We start from the raw sequence: 17,235 nt of genomic DNA, 5'->3' as shown, positions 1-17,235 counted from the left end.
GTTCTATGGTCATGGCAGATGGGGTTCACTGCCATGGCAGATGGCCCTTCTTTGGAGCTGGTGTTTCTGCGTGATGGAATTGGACTCAGAGGGGATCTCTTTTCACAAGACTTGCATGCTACTTTATTGGAATTGTAGTTGGTGCTGGGGTTTTAGATATATTTAGGGGATTTGAATCTCTGGACTGATAATATGACACCCAGGCCCAGAGCCTCAACAGACTTCAACTCCTACACTTTGATTTATTGGACTTACCCCACTCAGCTAACATCGAGTTGAAGAAGGTCAACCACCACACCATGGAGCCTAGAGTGTCTACAACTGAAAGCAGGAGGAGTGCATCCAGTATCCATGTGGAATCTAAGCCCCCACTCGACATAGATGTGCAATGGACACAACCAATCCAATGTCCACAGAGAAAATGTGGAATGGGTGTGGGAAGGGTGGCCATGGTGGCTGCTGGGTTTGGGGAATGGGAGGAAGAGATGAGATGGGGAGGCGTTTTCGGGACGTGGAGCTGTCCTGGGTGGTGCTTCACGGACAATTATGGGACATTGTAGATCCCCCCAGGGCCCACTGGATGGAACGTGGGAGAGTGTGGGCTATGATGTGGACCATTGACTATGGGGTGCAGTGATGCTCAGAGATGTACTTACCAGGTGCAATGGATGTGTCACGATGATGGGAGAGAGTGTTGCTGTGGGGGGAGTGGGGGGCAGGGGCGGTGGGGTTGAATGGGACTTCATATTTTTTGAATGTAATTTTTAAAAATAAATAAATAATTAAAAAAAAAAAAAGAATTTTAAATAGACCTTGAACTCCCTGCCTCTGCCTCAGAGAGAAGGAAAACCTCTTGTGCCCCTATATTGCCAGCCTTTATTAAAGGGGGCATGTCAGTCTCTCTCTGACTCCAACTATTTGAGCAGGTTTCAGCTGAGGACCTGGAAAAGGGTCCACTTGCAGGTTGCTCTCTGGAGGGCTGGCTAAGCTGCTGAGCTCTCTGTAGACTTCTGGTCGGTCAGCCAAGACCACTACATGCAGACCTGTTCATTTAGGTGATGAGGGCCCCAAGTGGGGCTAAAGGTGCTCTGCCTACCAATAGGAACTCCCAGTAAAGCAGGCCTTTTCCCCCATTGGGACCAATACTCATGTGTCATGCTGATATCTCTGCCCTAATTTATATCCCTGCTGCTTCCAGCATCTTTCCAATAATCTTTTGAGTGAGCCAGGACCAAAAATTTAAGACACTGCCAGCCTTGAGGGGTTGTGCTGGAATATTGGAAGGGCTAGAGGCTTTGAGGGCTGCCTCTACACATAAGTAGAGAATATGTTGTAGGTACAATCCATTCCAATCTGTATCTTTTCCATTAGAGTCTTTCCTTTAGGCAGATGGCAAAGCCTATTCTAAAACTCCTTACTGGCTATCTGAAATCTCATCATTCCTACCAGCTCTGGCAGATGTATGCTTTTATACATCCTTGTTACAAGCCCACAAGGGTGCACAGAAGTTACACTGACTTAGGGATTGCTCTAATCAAACTGCAAAGGAAGACAAAGACCTGGGATCTCTGTACACTTGGAACATGTTAGAAGCAACAGACTTACCATTCCTTCAAAGGAATGTGAGCCAAGGCAAACCCTCAGTATAGTAGTATAAAGAACTTGGCTGGTCTTTGTTTCTAGTATTCTACTTTGTTGACCTCCTGCTGCTGCCAAGACAGTTTTTCTTCTGGTGCCATGCACCCCTGCCCTACAGGATTACTTTTCCTATAGCAGCTGGCTTTTGCTTTTCTGGAGTCATTAAAAATACCCAAATCTATTAAAGAAGAACTGATTAATCTTACCCACTGGTTCCACTGGGTGTTCAGGCATAGGAATGGGGATGTTGGACCTTCTTTATAAGCCCAAGAGAGTATATTTGGTAAATGTCCCTTTAAGGATGAGTTCATGAAAGGGAGCACAAAATCTACTCCTTATCAATTTACAGCAAAGGAAGGGTTGCTGGAAGGAGTGAGGAGATTCCTGAGAAGGTGGCCTGTGGAGCCTGCACTCCTTTTCTTCTTCCTGCCCATTTATTATTAGTCAGGCAGGATCTGTGCTCCCCCCAAGCCTGCCGCCCCAGTCCATTAGACAGAAACTATCACAGTTTAAATGTGCTTTTCTAAGCACTACTATAGAATGGGATGAAGAGGGGGGCCATTAAAATCCACAGTTCCACTGGTAGGCTCAATCACATTAGGATACTCTCCACTCTATACTCTGTGCCCAAGGAAAGAAAAGAGGAGACCTAATACACCAAAAGCACCATGCCAATGCCATTTCCTCTGAGCTGGGAGGGCCTGCTGGGCATGTGGGTAAGTGGTAGCTCCAGGATGAGCTGGGAGCCAGGAAGACAGTCCTAACAGTGTGCTGGGAAGAGGCCTTAAGCGAGGGCCTGGACCAGCAAGGGGAGGAGACTTTGGGCCTGTTTGTGGATAAGTCACATATGGCTGGCTCGGGGCTGAGCATGGGCCTCTCTACTGGGCTAAGTTTCCTTTGAATTTTTAAAGGTTCTTGCTTACCAGTGCAGCCTCTGCATGGGTGAATATGTTTTCCAAGTAAATATTTTTGACAAAACAGAAGTCTTCTATGTTACATAAAAGAATGTTTTCTGATTTATGGGCAAAAGCCATTAAAGTTTAAATCTTTCTTTCTATGATGAAAAAAATCTCATTTTAAAAGGCCAATTTCCGTTCATTTTAATCAGCAGTTCAGTCACTACAGTTCCCAAAATGATCCTATTTCAGCTTTTTAAAAAGTGTTCAAAGGGGAGTAATGAGAGAACAGCTTCACCAATTTACACAAGACTCAGTCCTTCCAGAACAGAGGACATATCCAACTGTACATGGTGAGAGGGCCCCATAAGGAACTCTTCCAGACATGGGAGCAGGATAGCTGGAGAACCCCAGTGAAACCCAAAACAATGTGAAGAACACCTGCCAATCCCACAGAAGTGAGTTTGATGGAGAATACTCCTAGTAAGAGAAGCCCAGGCTTTGCTGAGAGAAAGGGAAATCTGAGATAAGAACAGGTACCAATAAAGGGACAGGAGAGGCCTCTGTTTGGCTAAAATCCATTGATTTTGACAGCTCATATTTTCTATAGCAGATTGTCTCTCATACTCCCTGATCTGGAATTGGTTTCAAGCCACAGAATTAAGCTATTATTTTTTTCCCCAAGAGAAAACTGTGCTGCCTCTCAATCTGAGGCACATACATATGGTGCCTACCACTCACTGCCCCACATACTACCCTTTGCAGCTGTTGCCATCCCTAAAGTGTCAAGATGCCACGCATCATGGCAGAAGTCAAACGGCTGAAAGGTTTGCCCGAAGATACCTACCTTGCCTTTGTTGAAGTAATGGATGATCTTCCGGCACAGTCCTTCTTTCCGCTGCCACTCAGTCTGGGATGGGTAGTGGAGGAATTCCCGCAGTGGCCGGTCCTCCCACTGCAGCAGCTCACAATAGAGGAGCAGGGTGAATGCAGCCTCTGTGGGGACAGGCAATGTGGAGGCCGGGGCTTCCCATTAGGGCCTCAAGTGCAGTTTAGTGCCAGGGGACAGTGCTGAGCAGCATGCCAGGGCAAGTCATGTGCAGCACAGGTCAGGGACACTGGATACCAAAGGCAAGGGAGGGAGACCCACAGAGAGTCAGCCAATAATTCTTGTCTATAGCATGAAGGGGCTAAGATCCTGATAGAGATCTTCCTCCTGAAGTGTGGTCACCTATTCTGGACTCCAAATAAAGGTCCAATTATCCCAGAGTCTGCACAATCTTCCTCAAATCCCTGGTCCTGTAGGGGGAAGCCAATTCTACAGGGTGCACGGGTTGCTGCCTTGCCTTGGGAGACATTGATACACCAGAGAGAACTCTTGGGTCGTTTTTGCTTGTTACCTGAGATTCTTTCCAACCTTCAGAGCTGGTTCTTAGGGGTGAGCACTGACCCCTAAGCCATGCCCTAATTTCCAGGCTTCCCTAAGCCAACCCCAGTGCCTCCAGCTCCACTTTCTGGGAATTACCCTTTCCACTCAACTCTACCCTTTCTAAAAGACACTAAAAAGAAGGGGTATGAATGGTGGTGAGTGTGATAGGCTAAGAGGAAGACTCCCTTGCTGGAGGAACCTAAGTTGATGTTGGACCCAGAAAAGAGGCTCAACACTATGTGTGGAACAACCAGAGATGGTTATGTAAAACAGCAGCACGTGAATATGGTGGCTCCCTAAATTCCAAGGGATGAGTCACATTGAATTACAGCCACTGCCAGGGCCCACATTTCACAATCTGCTCTTTCCTGTTCTATTTGCTCATTTTTAGTGGGCATCTCTTACTCACAAATAAGTAGGTCTAGTTTTTGCCTGGCTCTCAAGGCCTTACTCAAACCTGCTCTCCATGACTATGAAGAAACTCACTTCTAATTATTTTGTGACTCACTTTCAGTTTTAGTTAGGTCCACTTACTTGTGGTCACTTTTTGGGCTTCCCATCCCTGCCTCTCTATCTGTGCCCTCACTGTTGGACCCTCCTGCCCAGGGATGCATATACCTCCTCACCTGAACTGGGGAACAAGCCCCTGCACCACTCAGAGCCTCCCTTTGGAGCACAGGAAACCATGTAAAGCCGTTTTCCCCCTGTCTGTATTCTTTTCAAGTGTCATTCTCAGGGCCACCAGAGATGAGGCTCAGATCCTCTCACTGTCCAAATCCCTGATGCAGCCTCTAAGTGATGGTCCAGCCCTCCAGGAGTTTAGCAAGTACCTCTCTTGATACATGAAATTTATCAAATTCTTTCTTTCTCATTGCCCTCTAAGATGATTGCTGGGACCATGGGTAAAAGTAGATGCAGACAATGTGAGATTCAGACTAGTTATTTCAAATTTAATTCTTGCAAAGCTGTGCTGTCAGAAAGAGCTACATCTATGCCGAACACACTCTAACATCTGGAGACAAGGAGGAGGATTCTCTGTTTCTACAAGTTCATCAATGTTTGAGGACAAGGGTAGCTTTAATTTCCAGTCTATCACTCAAATTCAAGTCTTACAGCCCAAGGGCTAAGATGTAGGGGCTGGAAGCCACAGTGGAGAAGGTGGCCATTTTGGGGGAGCTATGGCACAAGGCTATCAGGCAGGACACATATGCATGCACAAATCCTTCTGACATACAGTGGCTCTCAGTAAACAGTGCAATAGGTGTTTTGAAATGCTTTAAATTTGTTCTACTTAGGAAAAGGCCTTAATAAGGAATTAAATTGAAGATTCAGTGCAAGTGACCCCACCTGTCCTGTCAAAAAGCCAGATGAACACTCCACATTCTCCACTGGGAGCTCATGTAGGGCTGCTGTGCAGTTGCAGGGGAAAAGCCTAGATGGCAAGGCAGGTTGGCTAGGGAGTTCCAGAAGTGGGACTGTGTTGTATGCTCCTATTATAATCTCTCTTAGCTTCACCTTTGAAGGTCCTAAGAAAGGCTCTGTTCATGAGGAGTGACGGTGGACTAAGGATGCTCCAGTACAGGTGTACCAGAATTTGGAGGCCATCCTTGAGACTTCAGAGGGGTAGAATGGTTGAGAAGGAGAAAGGAATAGCCTCAGGCAGTAGAGGACATGACTCGAGGGCAAGAGTGGAAGCTCCACCTGTTTTCTATTATGTGACACAAAGGAGCTGAGGGAAATGAATGAGGCAAAGGACAGCAAGGGCCTCAGCACTCCGCTGCGCTCTGGCAGCACCAGTACAGAGCCTTTGCCCACTGTGCACATCCCTCTAGGCTGTCCTCACAGGTAGGCAGGGTTCTCCCCTACGTACTCACCTGTGTAGTTTTCAGCCTGCAAATGCATGTCACAAAGCTTATGGATGTAGCGGATATACATTTCTTCTTTGTTAATCTCAGATTTGTAAAAGTTCTATAAAAGAGAGGGAAATACACATAAATATGAGGAAGGCTGCCTGCAATCTGTGGATGTCATACCAGAACCACAGGGAGCTGTCAAAGACTGGGTATACTGGGGAAGAGGGGAAGAGCAGGCCCTAGAAGCAGACAGCTCCAAAAAGAAAAGGGACCAGCTACCCCTGGCTGGGGGTGGTACCACTGGCAGGTCTATGGGAGCCATGAGTGGTGGGAAAGAGGAAGAGCATTAGGGCAGAGGAGACCAGAGATCAGGGCAACCAGGAAATTAGGACATGTCAAGGTTGGTGAGACCTTGCCATGAGGTCATGCTAGAGCTTTGCCAGAAAAGCAGCTCATTTCATTCCTTTTCTGAGAATGTGTCTGATGAGGTATAGACCTTCAAGATATCAGGAACAGAGCAAATGTCTTGGCTCAAACCCTTATGCAGTTATAGCTATAAATAGTAGAAAGGCCAAGTCAATCACAGTGCAGGATAAAAACCGTTCCACTGGGCATTTGGGAGATAAAGCCTGTGTCCTCTCACCATTAGGTTAACGGTACAGCCGATTTTCTTGTTCTCTGTTTCCTCTCCTTTCATGCAGTCCCTGGAAGGGAGAGTACATATGAACATCCCACGGCATGAAGGAGTATTGCTGGGATGATACACAAAGCTGCAGCAAAACCAGGTATAAGTATAACCAAATTCCAGATTAGGATGTCCACCAACAGGAGCTGCTTCCAAAGATGAGTACTGTACCTTGAGCTCCCTTTGGTCTTTGGACCTACTCCTGGGGCTCAGAGATGCCTGTTCAGCTGTTCAGTTGAACCCTGATCTCTGAGTCAGATGCTACCTTAGCACAGTAAGTGGCAACTACCAATGCCCTTGGTACAGAAGGGGATATCAATAAAGTAGAAGGCTGAAGGCTCCTTAATTTAAAGGGCAGGTTTCATCTGGGACAGTGAGGAATAGAAGCTGTGATAGTCTGAAGCTTTGTGGATCCCAGAAAATCACGCCCTTAGGACTAATCCACTCCTGTGGGTGTGAACCTATTATACGGGGAGCCTTTGGATTAGATTACTTCAGTGGGCCTTAGTCCCCTTACTGGAGTCCTTTAAGCACAGGATGAATATGGAGAAAGAGACAGAGAAAAGGCCACAGGCGCAGAGAAGGAAAGCCATGAGAGCAAAGAGCTGAAATCAATGGAACCCAGGAGGGAGGAAGCCACAAGCTGAAGCAACACAATCTGCAAGAAAAGGGAGAGACCAGCAGATTCCTCCATATGCCAGTCTTCAAAGAGAAAGCATCGCCTGTTGATGCCTTGATTGGGATACTTCCATGGTCTTAGAACTATAAGCTTATAACTGAATAAATTCCCATGGTACCCCTGCTAGCCTGGATTGAAAGGGACAAAAAAATGGACAGATTGAAGGAAAAATCACTTAAATGCAAAGCCATGGAAGCTGAGGCCTGTACTGAAGACATCTTCTCAGACCAAGAGAATGGACCCACTATGTGTGTGGAAAAGGGTGATTTTGCCCTAGCACTTGTAGAGGGTGGGCTTTCCACCCTGTTATTCAGGGAGAATGTTGCAGCCCTAGTCTTCAGAGAGGATGGAGCACACTCCCTGGGATTGGGGAGAGTCTGGCTGCCATTCCAGTGTTCTTAGAGGGTAGAGCCTAGAGTTCTGCCACCACCCAGAAGCTGGATGAGGGTGGAGCTGAGAACGTGGCTGATGGGCAAGCCCTTGGAAAGGGTGGGGCTGCCGCTTAGTTAGGCCCTAAGGACAAGAAACCCAGGTTCCACTGATGACTCTCAGACCTTGAAATCTAGAGTATGTCTTGCTGGGCTTTGGGACTGTTTGGGACCTATGATCCCTCTTTTCCTTCCAATTTCTCCCTTTGTCAATGGGACCGTGTATCCTATGACTGCCCACCATGGTATATTAGAAGCAAATAACTTGTTCTCAGTTTCATCTGTCCTTAAATGTAAGCCTAAGGACCTGATGGCCAACTCATTCCAAGCAACTCACAGGGTGGCAGGAGGTATCTGTCTCCAATAAGCTGGCCCCAGGGAGGGCAGCAAGATCTTAACTAGCCTGAGGGGAGTTTTGCCCCAGGACTGACCACACCTATAACTGATTTTGATGAGACTTTGTACTTAATATTATACTGAAATTATGTAAGCCCTTTTTGAGATATTGTGATGGAAAGAATGTATTTTGTGTATGAAAAGAACATGTCTTTTTTACAATCCCCATGATAAAAGCCAACCCTCTGATATACTATTTTTGGCAGTTTTCAGACAACTGAAACAGAAGCCAACACCCTCCACTCCAGGGCCCTAGGTTTAGGAATCTGTGGCCACACCAGTCACAGCATGGCCAATACATGCTCAACCCCTATGTGGCATTTCTTGCTGTGGTCTCCTTCCTGTGCACTAGTCTTTAGAGCCTTCTATTGCCAGAAGTAGAGGGTTCAGAGATTCTTTCTGATTCAGGGGCAGCTTTACCCAGGATTGAACTGCATTTGTGTTGCGTGGGGTCTGGGTATGGAAGGAGTCAGGGCTGGCCTGTGAAACACAGGACAACAGGAACACTGAGAATGCATCTTTCTCAAGGCAGAGAGGGGGCCTGGAGAAGATCCTATTCCTTGTGCAGCTGTCCATAAGCAGCTCTGGGAAAAGGCTGCAGAAGGAGACTTACCACCCACAGGGTTCAGGATGGAGAGTGTCTTTGACTTTGCTCCACTGACAGGCACAGGTCTGAGTGAGGCGTGTTACTGATGTGGGCTAGGGGTGGGAGGCTGTCTGTCTCTTCGTAGATAACCTAAGCTGTGTGTCCTGACCTGTGGGTGTGGGACAGCAAGAGGCTGCAGCCCTGCCCTTGGTGACCATGGCAGCGGAGAAACAGTTTAGCAATACAAACTCTATAAACTTTAAATATTCAGGGAAAATGCAAACCAAATGTGCTAAAAGCTTATCTAGAATCTATGACGTCCATGCTAAAAGCTTACCTAGGATGTAAAAGATATATGCTAATTCAAGCCTATTGAGCACTGAAAGAACGATTTGGCCCTTCCTCTGTATAAAAGGAACTCAAAAATCTTGTTTGGGGCTTGGGTTTGAAACAGAAAGCTCCCGAGTCTAGCTGGCCATCAATAAATCATTTTTCCCTTCTCAAAATCATTCCTGAGTCCTGGGCTTTCTACATGCAAATAATTGAACCTCTCTCTTTTTCTACAATAGTACAGCTGGAAGTCAAGAGCCCTAGACCAAGTTACTGAGCTTCTGGAGGTCATTTGACAAACTTAGCTCTCCTAACTTTCCCAGCTGTACACCAGCCCACAGAGTGAGGGTCTGAGGTGATTTGTTTGAAAGAAAAGGATACTAAAAATCCACACCACTCATGGCATTCTGGAAAGCCAAGTGTCCTTCCTATGGAGGCCTATTATCAGAGTTGGCAGCTCTGTGGGGTTTGGAACCATGGCTCTCCTTTCTGGGGTTTCCCTAGTGGTACATTCATCCCACAAGACATTTGGTAACCTTTGGTTCCTTGGTAGCCAGATACGAAGGTCCTGAGCCTGACTCTTCAGAACCTGTCCTTTAATGCTACCCAGGCCAGGAAACTGCCATGACTTTTCAAGAGGAGCAAACCTAAGGAAAGGATGGCCAACCCATTCCAAGCAACTCACAGGGTGACAGGAGGCATCTATCTCTCCAATAAGCTAGCCCCAAGGAGGGCAGCAAGAGCTTACCTAGCCACTTTAGTATTTAGTAGTTCTGTATTTTTAAGAAAGCATCTAAAATGTTTACCAAGCATTGTCTCCTGTTTGGCCATAGCCAGAACTTCACAGCCCAGTCAAGTAAACAGAAAAGCAGTGGCCCCAGTACTGTGATGGGAGGGGCATTCTTATACACCTATGTTTTCCACAACTGCCTCTCCCATGCACTAACAACAAATTCTTTTCTCTGAAAAATCTTTGCATCAGTTCTGTTTTGCTACTCGACAGAGAGGGTGCTTTTTAAAGTCTCTGACTTGGGCACAGCCATTGTTCTCCCCTTTTGTACTTTCTATGGAGGATGGGCAGAGAAGACTCTCCTTAAAGAGGCTTCTGAAGCATTCAGCCCATGCATGCAGGTATGGCCCAGGCTAGTGGCTGGGAAGGCCTCGGTGTGACTAGAGAGGCCTTGGAAAGAAGACTCCATACCCCCAGTAGCTTCTTCCATGTGGAGACTCCACTTGGAGCTCTGAGGGCTTGACATCCTTAGCTGTCCCTGTCTACTCCAGGATATTCAGAAGACACTTCCAGGACTCTGCTTCCTAACTTGGGAAACACAGTTGCTCCCAACAAGCGTTTTTATATCTGACACACTGTCTGGGATTAACACAATAGTTGAAGACATTCCCAGGTCCTCTGAGTACCTGAGGTTTATGACAGACTAAAACTGACACCAAATGTAGGGGACCAGGGAGATGATAAACAGGTCCCTGTCCTCAAAGACCTAACTCTCTTCTGTCAGGTGAGACAGGTGAGTGATAAATGATCATCCAAGGTGACTCATGCTCTGAAAGAGAGCTAGGTAAGCTCAGGGAAAGTGTCCCTGACAGGGGTGGGTTGGAAGGCCACTCTTAGGAGAGGACACAATATGTAGAGAAGCCTAAGGGAAGTATCTGAGTAGTGACAGTGTTGCTCAGGAGACAGGGTATGGCTCTTGAGTCAGAAACCTGTGTCCAAATTCTAGCAAAGGTACTTTCTACTTGTGTTTTCTCATTGCTAAAAAGTAGGATAGGTACAACCAGCAAGATGGTGGCAGAGTATGGAACTCCTAGAGTCAGCTCCTGCTACAGGGCAGTTAGTAAACACCCAAAGCTATTAGGAGCTAGCTGAAGCACCTGTTTGGGGGCTCTAGGAGATCAGAAGAACATGCTGCCACATCCTTGAAGGAATGGAAGGAGGAGACTGCCCACCTGCAGAGATGATCATAAGTAGAGCACTCCATGCCACAGAGGCTGCTGCTCATCCTCCACTGGAGGCACAAGTCACCTCAGGAGCTATTCTGCAGGTGGAATTTAAAGCTCCACTTCCCCAAAATGGGGGTGCAAAGAGATGGTTGGGCACCAACTTCAGCTACTGATGAGTAAATTCAGTATAATCCTGAGAACAGCTAAAGTTTGAGCCTGTACAAGTCAGAAAGAGGTCAGGAGCTGCCATCTTATCATCTTAACTCTGTGCCTGGCACGAGGGGAAGCAGGGCAGACTGAAAATCAATTACTGGAAGGGACTGGCTTCTTTCCATCCAGGTCAGACTGCAGCTCTAGCCTAGGTGCCAGTCCCCCCTCCAGCAGGGAGGAAGCTGGGGGGACCTGCACCAGCCTCTCCAGGAAATTACCAACCAAGCCATGGAGACCAGTGATTGTCCTACTTTGTTAGCACAAGTTGCCCCAGAAGGTATTCTGTGGCTGGAATGGAAGCTCCATTTCCCAAAAACAAGGGAGAAGGAGATGGTTGGCCACTGATTTTGGCTCCTGATTAGTAGATTCAGCTGGCTAAGGTATAACTCCAGGAACAGTCAGGGTGTGAATCCATCCAAGTCAGAAAGAGGCTGGTAGCCACCATTTTGACTCCATACCCCAGCCTGAGAGGAAGCCAGGATTGAAAATCACAGTGACAGTAGGAACCGGTTTCTTTCACCCAGATTGGCCTGTAGCCCTAGCGTAGGCTTCAGCCCCACTTCTGGCAGGGAAGAGGCTGGCAGGCCCTGTACCAGCCTATCCAGGTAACTGCAGGTACCTTTGGCTGGAACAGACTGAATAACTGGAAGTCTACCAGGGCAACTAGTCATCTTGGACCCACACTGCATAGATTTCTGCCCATACCTGCAATTCCACCCCTGCCCCAGGCAGGGGAGAAAAGGGCACGAAGCCTCATCAGTCTCTCTGGGCAACTACAGTCTAGGCCTGCATGACTTGGATTATTCCATACAGCTGTGACTATGTCCTACCCCTGGCAAACGAGAAAGTTGGAAGAAGCTTCATTGGTTCCTGGGGTAATGAGAGCAGCTTGAGCCTCCACAGCTTATAGCACCAACTACATCCTTGGCTCCTACTGCACAACCAGCAAGGGAGAAAGGGTAGGAAGACCTAAACTAAAGAGAAAAACGGCACCCAGAAAAAATACATCTGGTAAGCCAGATGCCAAGACACCAACAAAAAATTACAATTCATACCAAGAAACAGGAAGATATGGCTCAGTTAAAGGAAAAAGATAAGCCTCCAAATGAAATAAAGGAGTTGAGACAACTAATATAGATGTTCAAACAAATCTCCTTAATAAATTTAATGAGATGGCTAAAGAGATTAAGGATATTAAGAAGACACTGGATAAGCACAAAGAAGAATTTGAAAGCATACACAGAAAAACAGCAGATCTTATGGGAATTAAAGGCACAATAAATGAAATTAAAAAAACATTGGAATCATATAATAGCAGATTTGAGAAGGAAGAAGAAAGGGTTGTTGAGCTTGAAGAAATGGCCTCTGAAAGTGAACATACAAAAGAACAGATGAAGAAAAGAATGGAAAAAATTGAACAAGGTCTCAGGGAACTTAAAGACAGCAAAAGACATGCAAATATACATGTCACGGGTGTCCCAAAAGGAGATGAGAAGGGAAAAGGGGCAGAAGGAATATCTGAAGAAATAATGGTAGAAAATTTCCCAACCCTATTGAGGGACATAGATATCCATGTCCTAGAAGCACAACATACTCCCATCCGAAAAAATCTAAATAGACCAACTCGGAGACACATACAAATGCCAAAGACCAAGAGAAAATTCTGAGAATAGCAAGAGAAATGCAATGCATAACATATAAGCGATACCCAATAAGATTAAGTGCTGATTTCTCACCAGAAACCATGGAGGCAAGAAGACAATGGTATGACATACTTAAGATACTACAAGAGAAAACCTTCCAGCCAAGAATCTTATATCCAGCAAGACTGTCTTTCAAGATTAGAATATTCACAGAGAAGCAGAAACTGAGAGAATTTCTAACCAAGAGACCAGATTTTCAGGAAATGCTAACGGGTGTGTTAGAGCCTGAAAAGAAAAGACAGGAGAGAGGGGCCTGGAATAGAGTCTAGAAATGAAGATTATATCAATAAAAGTAACTAAAAGTATCAAAAGAGTGGGAAAAATAAAATATGACAGATAAAACTCAAATGGGAATAAACTTAACCAAAGATGTAAAGCACTTGTATTCAGAAAACTGCATCCCAAATTTAAAAGAAAGAAAAAAAAAGGCTTAAATAACTGGAAGAACATTCCATGCTCATGGAATGGAAGACTAAACATCATAAAGACATCATTTCTACGCAAGTTGATATACAGATTCAATGCAATCCTAATAAAAATTCTATCAGCATTAAAAAAAAAATTGAAGACATGATTATCAAATTTATTTGAAAGGGTAAGGGTTCCTGAATAGGCAGAAACATCTTAAAAAGGAAAAGCAAGTCCCTACCTCCAGACTTTAAATTATATTACCTAGCTAGTAAAACAGCATGGTACTGTCACAGTACACATGTACACAGTACACATGTATTGTGTGTATAGACACACAGACCAGTGGAACCAAATTTATGGTTCAGAAACAGACCCTCACATGTATGGTCACTGATTTTTGATTAGCCTGTCAAACCCAAACAGATCAGGCAGAACAGTCCATTCAACAAATGGTGCTGAAAGAACTCGATATCCATAGCCAAAAGAAGGAAAGAGGACCTGTATCTCACACCTTATCAAAAAATTAAATCAAAATGGATCAAAAACCTAAATATAAAAGAACCACAAAGCTTCTAGAAGAAATTGTAGGAAAATATCTTCAAGCCCTGGTGGTAAGTGGTGAATTCTTTTTTTTTTTAATATTTATTTTTTTTATTTATTTCTCCCTCCCCCCGCCAGTTGTCTGTTCTGTGTCAATTTGCTGGGTATTCTTCTTTTTATCTGCTTCTGTTGTTGTCAGCAGCATGGGAATCTGCGTTTCTTTTTTTTGTTGCATCATCTTGCTGCATCAGCTCTCCATGTGTGCAGTGCCATTCCTGGGCAGGCTGCACTTTCTTTCGCGCTGGGCAGCTCTCCTTACGGGGCGCACTCCTTGCATGTGGGACTCCCCTATGCGGGGGGTACCCCTGCGTGGCACTGCATGTGGGCCAGCTCCACACGGGTCAAGGAGGCCTGGGGTTTGAACTGAGGACCTCCCATGTGGTAGACAGCCACCCTATCCACTGGGCCAAGTCCGCTTCCCAATGGTGGATTCTTAAAGGAGATAAGAGGAGGACTGAGATGGACTACTGATGTTTAATGTATATAGAAGTTTTAATTAGCTTTAATGTAAAAGTATAGAAAGGTATAGAGTGGATGATAACAAATAGTGAGTAACAGCTAGTTTATAAACGGGAATGTGGCTGAAAAGGGTAATCTAGGTATGTAAATGCCAACTGACACAATGCTAGAGAATAATCTAGGAACTGAATAGCACAGTAAACCAAGAGATGGAAAAGAATTGTGGTTGATGGTACAGATGCAAGAGTGTCCTCTGTGAGCTAGAGCAAAAGTACGTCATTACTGCAGGGTGGTGGGAATGTGTAGAAGCATGGGAAAAGTACAGCTGGAGTGATCTATGGACTATGGTTAGCAGTAATAATATAATATGCTTGCATCTAAGCCCAAGATGTACTGTTGATAATGGGGCAGTATGGAGAATGTGTGCCAAATGTACACTATGGATGTGGTAACAATCAGATGATATCATTTTATCTGTAACAAATGTTCCAGCACAGTGTGGTGTGTTGATGTGTTGATAGATGGGTATTGTTTGGGAATTCTGCACATGCGCATGATTGTTTCATAAGTTTACAACTTCTATCATAAAAATATATTTAAAAAATAATAATAGGGTGGGTTGGGGAAAAATATACTAAATATAAGGACTATAATTAGTAATAAGATTTTGACAATATTCTTTCATAATCTGTAAGAAATGTCTCATGACAATGCAAGGTGTTGGTGGAGGGTTGATGTATGGGACCCCTGTATAATGTTACGCATGTTTGCTTTGTAAGTTCACAATTTTACTATACACTTATTGCTTATGTATGTTCATATATAAATGATATAAAGATAATAATAATAGGGTGGGTTGGGGGAAAATACTCATGGTTAGTAGTAATATTTTGACAATGCTCTTTAATCATTAGTTTAAAATGTTTAACAACACTGCAAGGTATTGGTGGTAGGGTTAGTTATGAGAGTCCTGTATGATGCTATGTATGTTTGTTTTCTAAGTTCACAACTATTACCATACACTTATTGTTTATGTGTGTTTATGTGTGAGTGATATAGTTCAATAAATTTAAAAAAAAAAGGATAACCCTGCAGGGCTGCTTATGGAATCAGAAACAATGTAAGTGAAGCACAAAGCACACGCTAGCTTTTCCATGGAGCCATCATCAACATCATGGTGCTTCCTCTCATGGTGACAAGGAACAACACTCTGAGGCTGGGGTGCAGTGTGCTGGTATTGGATGCTGGCAAGAGATGGGGCTGGAGAGGTGGGCAAAGGCAAGTTCATAAAGGGCCTTTAATATTACGTGAAGGAATTTGGATTTTGTTTAGTAGGTGCCATCACTGAGACAAGAAATGCAAGAGAAAGAAAAACTGATTTTGGTCCTGAGTTTAAGCTGCTTGTGGAACATCGAGGTACAATAATCAAACAAGCAGGGAGTAGGGAAATGGATGTGGCTCAAACAGTAGGGTGCCTGCCTACCACAGAAGAGGTCCCAGGTTTGGTTCCCAGTGCCTCCTAAAGAAGATGAGCAAGACAAATAAGCTGATGTGATGGGCTGGCATGGCAAGCTGATGCAACAAGATGGTGCAATGAGATGATGCACTAAGGAGACAAAATGAGGAGACACAATAAGCCAGGAGCGGATGTGGCTCAAGAGATTGGGCATCTCCCTCCCACATGGGAGGTCCTGGGTTTGGGTCCTGGTACCTCCCAAAAAGAAGTTGAGCAGACACAAAGAGCACACAGCAAATAGAGAGAGCAGACAGCGAGTGCAAAAACAGAGGTAAAATAAAACAAATCTTTAAAACAAAAAAAACAAAAAACAAGCAAGGGGCCGGTGCAGGTTAGTGATTGAGCTCCTGTTTCCCATGTATGAGGTCCTGGGTTCAATCCCTGGTAACTCTTCAAAAAAATAAAAAATAAAAAAAACAAACAAAAACCCAAGCAGTTACAATGAGGGCTTGGAACCTAAGAAATAAATTTCTGCTCTTTCTGGTAGGCAACAGAAAATGGGGCTAATAACCTTCAGTAAAAGTTGTAGTGAGGGGAAGTTCAGCGTTTCACCTACCTCCCTTCCCTGTCTGACTACAGGTACAGAAGAAGCTGGGGACATAGTGTGAACAAACAAATCCCCTGTTCTAAAAGGCCCCTAGAAGGCCACCTGTCACCTCATAGGGCCTAGGAAAATGGGTTAAAAAGTTTGCACATGCACAATTTTGCTACTGGAAGAAGGGATGCTGAAGATGCAAGCACATTCTTAGGAATTTCATTTCCATATCCGGGCCAGTGCACTGAATACCTGAGTCTTCTGCGCAGCAGAAGTCTTAGCTTAGCAGTACCTTCAAAAGAACCTGGAGTCAGCCTAAACTCCCTCATCTCCTGACCCACGGGTTAAGAGTGCTCAACCTTGATGTCTGAACATTTTGTAGCACAGAGGAGACAAATACTGTTTGGGGTTGGGTTTCATCTCTTTATCATTCCTCCTTCTTCCCATTCCTCCTTACCTTCTTCCAGGCTCCCCAAAGCACCCTAGGCCACCACATGAACCCTGCTGAGAGTAATTAAGGCTGCAGTTTCATTGTCACTTTTGGACTAATGCAAAACCCATGATCTGATTGACAAGACAGGCTTTCATGAAAACATCCTAATTCCACATAAACTCTCAGACTGACTGTAGCATAGAAATCTGAGCACATAAGCTGCTTCCTCTAATCATTGTCAGGACCAGGATATGGAAATGAAAAGATTTTAAGCAAAGAATGGAGATGTGAAAAAGCCAATTGAAAGTCCTCCTGGAGATCACACTTCTCCAGTGTGAATCTCCCTGCCCAGCCACCTTATGGTTCTGAGGAAGCTTTGCAGTAAAGACTGGCAATGTCTCCTATCTTACTCCCTCATGTTGTACATGTTCCCCTGAGCCTTGACCTCTGAATGGAAAGCCAGATAGCTGCATGTCCCTGGGTACCTATGCC

The 17,235-nt window shown here is 45.0% G+C and overlaps 1 protein-coding gene across 15 annotated transcripts in view; it reads right to left on the bottom strand.

Moving 5' to 3' along the window:
- DOCK3 (dedicator of cytokinesis 3) overlaps positions 1-17,235 on the bottom strand; it is a 657,203-nt gene that overhangs the window by 38,367 nt on the left and 601,601 nt on the right. For all 15 annotated transcript variants that reach the window (XM_058288315.2, XM_058288314.1, XM_058288308.2 and 12 more), the window contains 3 exons: positions 6,460-6,520; positions 5,838-5,931; positions 3,382-3,530 (listed from right to left, as the gene is read on the bottom strand). In XM_058288315.2, the coding sequence (XP_058144298.1) occupies positions 3,382-3,530; positions 5,838-5,931; positions 6,460-6,520 (304 nt within the window). The remainder of the gene's footprint in view (positions 1-3,381; positions 3,531-5,837; positions 5,932-6,459; positions 6,521-17,235) is intronic.

Source organism: Dasypus novemcinctus, chromosome 26 (assembly GCF_030445035.2).
Source record: "Dasypus novemcinctus isolate mDasNov1 chromosome 26, mDasNov1.1.hap2, whole genome shotgun sequence".
Lineage (NCBI taxonomy): Eukaryota > Metazoa > Chordata > Mammalia > Cingulata > Dasypodidae > Dasypus > Dasypus novemcinctus.
Note: the sequence above shows the minus strand (reverse complement) of the source record. Positions and strands in the feature narration are given on the sequence as shown.